This window comes from Prinia subflava, chromosome Z (genome assembly GCF_021018805.1).
Source record: "Prinia subflava isolate CZ2003 ecotype Zambia chromosome Z, Cam_Psub_1.2, whole genome shotgun sequence".
NCBI lineage: Eukaryota > Metazoa > Chordata > Aves > Passeriformes > Cisticolidae > Prinia > Prinia subflava.
In genome coordinates this window covers 90955267-90962059 of record NC_086283.1, presented here as the reverse complement: position 1 = coordinate 90962059, position 6793 = coordinate 90955267, and the positions used below count along the sequence as shown (strand labels likewise).

Genomic DNA, 6793 nt, shown 5'->3' with positions numbered 1-6793 from the left:
GCGCTTTGCTTACACCGCAGCTGTTGACAAGGGCATTCTCCAGCAGCCCGTGCTCCCAAGGGAGTCTTGCGAAACGCGGGGAAGGCCGCTGGCTCCTGAGGCCTGCTCAGGACAACACCCCCGCCGCGCCGCCCGCGCAGGCCCGGCCGGGCAAGGGCCAGGAGAAGCTTCCAGAGGCCTGGCCGGCGGCGGCGCGGGCAGGGTCCAGCTGTCCTCAGCCCCGCGGCTGCCGCCCAGAGCTAGCACACACCTTGACGGGAGAACCCTGCGGGGGCCGCGGGTCACGGCCGCCGGGCGGGACGGAGCGGTGCGGGGGAGGGGCACGGCCCCTTCAGGGCCCCGCGCGCTCCCGCCCCCCGCGCGCGTCCCCCGCGCCCCCGGCATCCTGGCACCGGCCGCCGCGTTACGGGAAGCCCCGCCCCTTCCTGCGGGCCCGCCCCCTGCGGTGACGTCACGGGCCCCACGGGCCAATGGCGGCGTGGGTGGAGGAGGAGGGAAGGGCGCGCGGGGGCCGGGGCGGGGCGGGAGCGTGACCGGGCGCGGGGCCGCGCGTGCGGGACGGCGGCGCGATGGCGCGAGGCGGCTGTGCCGCTATTTAGGGGCAGCGGCCGCGGAGCGCAGGCGGCGGCGCCGGGTAAGGGCCGGAGTGCGCGGCCGTGTGCGGGGTTCCCCTCACCCTCTCCCCAGCGTCCTCTCCCTGAGGGGCGTCCGCAGGCGGGGGCTGTGCTGGGCCGTCCTTTCCCTCCGGGCCGTGCGCCCCGGGCGGGGGCACCGGGGTGTTCGTTCAGGGCTGACCGGGGGACGGGCCGCGGCGGGCGGGTGGGCGGCAGCCTTGCGCCTCTCGGTTCCCGGGCCGGTCGCCAGCCGTGCCCCGCGGCGGTGTCTCGTCTGGTCCAGCCTCCCCTCGCCGGCGGAGCTGCCCGGCGGTGACGCTCGGAGCGCAGCATGGCCTCGCCCGCGGCCGCTCGCTGTGAGGCCCGGGGGTGCCGAGCGCCGTCCGCAGCCCTGCCCCCGGCGAGGCGCGGAGGGTCAGGCTGAAGGTTATCTGCGCTGTCCCCCGGAGCGGTGGTGGTCAGCGCCGGCAGCCTGAGTTGGCAGAGGTGTCGCGGCACTCGCGTCTTTCGCCTTTTTCGGCTGTCAGATAAGCGTGGCTGTGCCACCGGCAGGCATTTCCTTGATGAAGAGATTTGCGTTTTGTTACCGTCACCACAAGTTGCCTGCTGTTTTTGCCAGTAGATGGTAGAAAACTGATGCCCTAAAAGATATGCACGCTTCGTGTTATTGCTGGTCCAAGTACTGGAGGGGATTCCCTGAGGAATTAGGGAGGATCGGGTACAGTGGCCGTCTGGTTACTTCCCGTGTTGTCCCGAGCTCCAACCATCCCTGTAGTGCGGCTCTGATGCTTTCCCTAAAAAAAATCGGCATCGTTATTTTCATCTCTCATACGATGAAACTGAGGCACAAAGGAAAGCAGTCTGCCAAGTGTGTTGGCAGGATTGAGGGGAATAATTCGCCATCTCAGTTCTTATGCTTGTTTTAGGCTGTCTAGGGGTTTGCCAGCTGCTGGCTGATTGTTGCTGCTGAGGCATTCTGAAGGCAGAGTTCTACACAATTGTAGTTCTGCTACCAGGTAACAGGACTGTATGGGATTCTAGTTCTGTCAGTAATGATCTGTCAGAGGGGCGATGGGAGGAGGGCAATCCACAACCTGAAGAGTTGGATACTATTGGGAGTTAAGGTCTTTTTTTCTTTCACCCTCTTTATAAAAATATATTTATGCTTCTTGTATGGTGTTACTTTCAGAGGCATAATTACATAAAAGACACTGTTCAAAGCATGTCACTTGTGAACAGATTTTTTTAATCTATAATTGGTGTAGCACAGTAAGAATGTAAGTGTGGGTGATGAAAACTTGAGATTACTTCCTAGAAGTTGAGCATTCAAAGTAATCATTTGGATGTTGTTTATATGTTTGGAAATGTGGTGCTTAAAGTTAATAGATGAATATTTTTGGCTGAGGGGACAGATATGTGCACATCTGTAAGTGAGTTTACAAAATGGAGATGCTGTTCCCATGCTGCTTGTCTGGGGGATTAGCGCTACCACAATTGTGTGAAATTAAATAAACTTCTTAGCCATATTTTCATCAATTATTCTTGTGTTAGCAAGAACTGTCTAGAGAAGTAGCACTGCCTGTGATCAGTCTGGAAGATTTGATTTCAGAATGAGAACACAGAGTGCTAAGACATTGCTTTGTATAAATTAATTAGTTTTTTGGACTAAAAGTACTTGCTAGCTGTGACAAAATTCTGAAGCATTTCAGAGAAATTGATTTACAGTTTTAAGAAGGTACCAGAAAGAACTCAATTATTGCAAGCTAACACTTGCTGCCTCTAATTAGGTATTTCAGTGATTTTAAATTGTGTACCATTTTTGGTTTTCTTTTTTTGTCTATATTTTTAATTCTGAGTGCTCTACTGAAGCTCCAGGGTTAAGTCTTCTTCTAGAGGCAGAAGAATAAGTAATGCAGAGAAATTACTTGTTTAGATGGTAAAAGGCATAGAGATGTCATTTGTATTGTAGAGATTTTAAATACAAAAATGTATTTCAGAATATTCTGTTCATATAATCTTACCTAATATTGTCAAGTGCTTCTCTTAGAGGTATCTGGTGTTTTTTGATATAAAAACAAATATTTCCAAGAAGGAAGTAAGCTTGGAGAAAGGACGGAAGCTTGCAGATGAAATACGCTTAATTAGAAAGCAGTTACTGTTTGAGTAATCAAAAATCCTTCAGGATGGCTACAATTTTTATATGGCTTTAAGTACAATCTGGCTTGTTATAAAACCTCAAGCAGCAGCTGCTTTGTGAAATATCCCTGGTTCCGTCTGCCTGAGCTGTGTGGATTCCTAGTGACAGATTTCCTCTTGAAGCTGTAAACGTAGGTCTTTTTTTTTTTTTTTTTTTTTTTTTTTTTTTTTTTTTTTTTTTTTTTTTTTTGAGGAGGAGGAATTTCTGGAAATCCATTTTACTGCAACCTTTGGTCTCTTGTGATTGATGTGATCATGAGCCTTAATAGACTGAACACCTTCCCGTGGTGGTTGTGGTGTTATCTGTACTTCCTGACTTCCAATCTTGCTTCGCTAGCAAGTTATTTTAGCTATAGTTTCTTAAACTGACATTGTGATTTGTTGATCACATGGACAGGAATTGCCATGTCTCTGAAATGGAGAGATTTATTATGTATGTCATTATGTCATGACATATCCCTGAGTTCATTTTGAGGTAAATCTCATGATTTATGAAATAAGATTAATTTTTAAGATTTGCTCTTCCTCAGAACATGTCATGATACCTGTTTTGCATGAAAGCCTGATACTTCTTGACAAACTGTTAGTCAGGGGTTGATCTTAAAGCTCAACACTGTTGCTATTCTGTGCATATAAGACTTGATTTTAGGGTTGTTATTAGCTTTTCATAGACACTGCATGAAGCATCAGTTTACAGATCAGGCATAAAGGCTTAGTGCTTTCCTTTCAAAATGGCTGCAGGATGTGAAGAATAATAGAAGTTTCGTTTCATTTGGAGATTAAATGGGGTGATCTCATGACATATGAGTTTTATAAGTCTGTCTTTACAGAAATAATCAGAGCATTTTAACAGTTCTTTCCTCTTCGAGGTAATTTATTTTTCTGTGAGTTAAAGACTGTCACCGGCAGCATTCTAAATTGACCATGCTGGTTTCACTCAGTAGTATTCTGATGTATTTTGATCTTTTGCTGTTAAGCCATGAGAATAACCTGACAAACTTCTAAAGCCAGTTTCTTTCTCTGTCTTCCTTGCCTGTTCACTTAGTGATCCACACTAAGAACAACTGCATAGTATAAGTAAAGTGTTGGTTTGGCTCTTTGGATTTTTTTGTTTTTAATAAAAGACATCTGAACTGGCTAGCTGTTTCAGTGTTTGTTCAGCATTGGGTTCAGCTTCCACCTTAGATATATATACACTGTACCAGTCAGTAAAACATAAAACTTGGGTTGAGCTGTGCGTAGTGACTGAAAGAAATTATTGAGCTTTCTGTTGTCTAGACTAACAGGTTAGTCTGACTTAAAATCATTAATGACGAACAATTAGCGTTTAGCATTACTGTTGAATGATGGTCCTATCTTTTAAGGTTTGGTGTAGCTTATATGCAGGGTTTCTGCACTGTTTTCACCTGAGCATTTTTACACTCAAATAAGAAAACATTGGTTTTCATAGAAGTATTTTCCTCATTCTGATATGAAGTATGGCTCCTTGCTTTGTTAGTTTTAAGTCCCAGCATTCATTTTTTTTCATTTCTGTTATGGCTTTCATGTAGGCAAGATGGATGGAAGTGTCTAGTATAACTCTGAATCTTTCCCCTAGAACTAAATTTCAATTAAGAATCAGTCTTGTAAAAGCGAGAGACACTAATGTTTTTTAAAATAGCACACATTAGAAGGGATTGTAATAGCCCCTTTGTGGGTTTGGTGTGTGTAGCTTCAGTCTTCTTCAAACTGCATTGATCAGCGGGGAGGGGGTGGTATGTAAAATACATCAGAACAGCCTGAAGCAGATACATGCTGAATCGTGGCATGGCTTTGACACTATATATAATGTCAGCTGCTTGGTTGTAGGTGGGTGGGCTTTCCACTTACCTTTCTTTTGCAGGTGATGGATGAAGCTCCATTCCAATGCCTTTCAGGAGCTGACTGCAGTGGAATCAAGCAGTATGATTTGTGGAGGGCTTATCTGCTCCCTCAGAACAATTGCTAAACTTTCCAAAGTGCAAAGTAGTAGAGATTGGAACTTCAATCTCTTATGTGTGAATGAATCTGCTTGGAACAATTGAATATAATTTTTCAAGTCTGGAAGGCAGCTGAATATAAAACTGGCATTGATATGAAATAATAGTAATTTAATTTTAATTTCCAGTGAAAAAAAAATCATACTTTAGGACAAAATGTATGCTAATTATGTATTGCTGTTTACTTATTAAGTTGGTTATTGCTTTTTATTTATTTGTTCTTTCAGTTGCTTTGCAATATGTTTTTAATAACCTGAGCCATACTTAATAACTGCTGGTGTGAAAATCAGTGAATAGTTTTGTGGAAATATTGTTTGGCTTTAATAAATAATGACCCAAAAGAAGACCAGTAGCTTTGTAATGATGCAATAGCTTAGGTGACCCTAATGTTATTCTAAGGTGGCATGACTCATAGTAGCAAATGGGAGAGAAATTAAACAACATTTTAAGACCTTTCCTTTTTACATCTGTTTTGTTCTTTCCCCTTCAGTGTGAAAGGTGCTTCTGCTGTTGTTTTGCATCTTTTAGCAATTAGCAGTGAAGCAGATCCCCTACTTCTTTCCACCCAGCTTGTAGTTGCCCTCAGGCTTCGGATGAATTTCAGATCTCCTACAAGTTAAATTGTTCTGATTAAATAATTTAAATGAATCTTGCTTGAAATAACAGATCCTAAGTTCTATTTGTCGTAGAGCTCAATAGGCTTTGCTTAACAAGCAGTATTCTGGTAAGTGTTAGCATAAGTCAAGTCATTAAAGTAAATCCCTATGTGCTGATTTTATTTAGCAATTTAAACTAAAAGAGAATGCTCTTTAGGGTTGGGTTGTATTCACCATGCAAATTTATAAAAATTTGTTAAACTAGTTGGGTTTTTTTTTAAATGCAGAAATTCACATGTGGGGAGAAACCTTATTTTTCAGATATGGTACACTTTACTTCCAAAATAAGAAAAAATCTATTGATATAGTTATTCTACTGTATCCATGTAATAAATATCCAAATACACATTGCATTTAAAGCAGTGTAGTGGTTCTTATATCCTACCCAGTGAGAGTAGTTAAGTAGAACATAGAAAAAATTAGTGGCATTTTGGTTCTCAATGCCGTACAGCTCTACAGTCTGATGACAAATGGCTTGTTATTTAGTCAAACAACAAACACATCAACAAACTCCAGTGACAAATGCTTGTTAATATGTTTGTCAAGTCTTTAAATAAGCAATGTTTCTACGATAAAGTTTCTATATAGGAAATTTTGGTGTGTTTTAAGTGACGAACTCACAAGTACAGAAGCGAGTAAAGATACTGCTGGGTGGTTCTGATGGCTTTTGTTTTAGTTCTAACTGAAGGACATCTAGGTTGGCAAACCCTGCAAAGACTCTGCTATAAATATTTGGGATCTGCATTCATTTAGTTGTTCCTGTGAATAGGTTTCTTTGCATTACACTGTTTATCTTGATTTGTAAAGGAAAAATTGCTTAGGTGTGTTGATGTGTAAGGAATGAGGTTCTGGCTTGGTAGTGATCCATGCTTAAATGTGTGTCTAGTTTTATTTATATATGTGAAATGTGTTGTGTCCTTCTGTCACTATTATAAAGTAAATTACATGCAATCAAAGCAAAGACGTGTTTATTGTCATAAATTGCAGTTTCTTCTGATAATAGTAAGTTTACCTAATTTTCCTGTCTAGTGAACACTGTGGAATTCCCTTAAAACTTTGAGTTTCCTGTTATGGGGTAAAGCTCAGTTTTCAAAGAAGTTCTGTCAGATTAGGGGAAAATAAGACTTCAGAAACAGTATTACTGTAGGCCATCTCACCTCAAATCTAAGTAAACCTAAAGAGCCTTTGTTTACTTTCTAGGTGTAAGAATAGTATGAAGTCTGCTTCTAGAAATCAGCTTGTGAACTAAATGCCTTATTTCGCTAAGCCAATCTACCTGTTCCTGTAAAGATGCGTAAAGGTAGCTAAA

The 6793-nt window shown here is 43.1% G+C and overlaps 1 protein-coding gene across 2 annotated transcripts in view; it reads left to right on the top strand.

The window, feature by feature from the left end:
* The first annotated feature begins 484 nt into the window (after positions 1-484).
* IL6ST (interleukin 6 cytokine family signal transducer) overlaps positions 485-6793 on the top strand; it is a 31814-nt gene continuing 25505 nt past the window's right edge. Inside the window, exons 1-2 of one of the 2 annotated variants that reach the window (XM_063421599.1) lie at positions 518-634; positions 6685-6784. In XM_063421599.1, coding sequence (XP_063277669.1) covers positions 6775-6784 — 10 coding nt within the window. In that variant the 5' untranslated portion in view covers positions 518-634; positions 6685-6774. Of the gene's footprint in view, positions 635-6684; positions 6785-6793 lie in introns of both variants that reach the window. The other variant, XM_063421600.1, reaches the window with a different exon arrangement.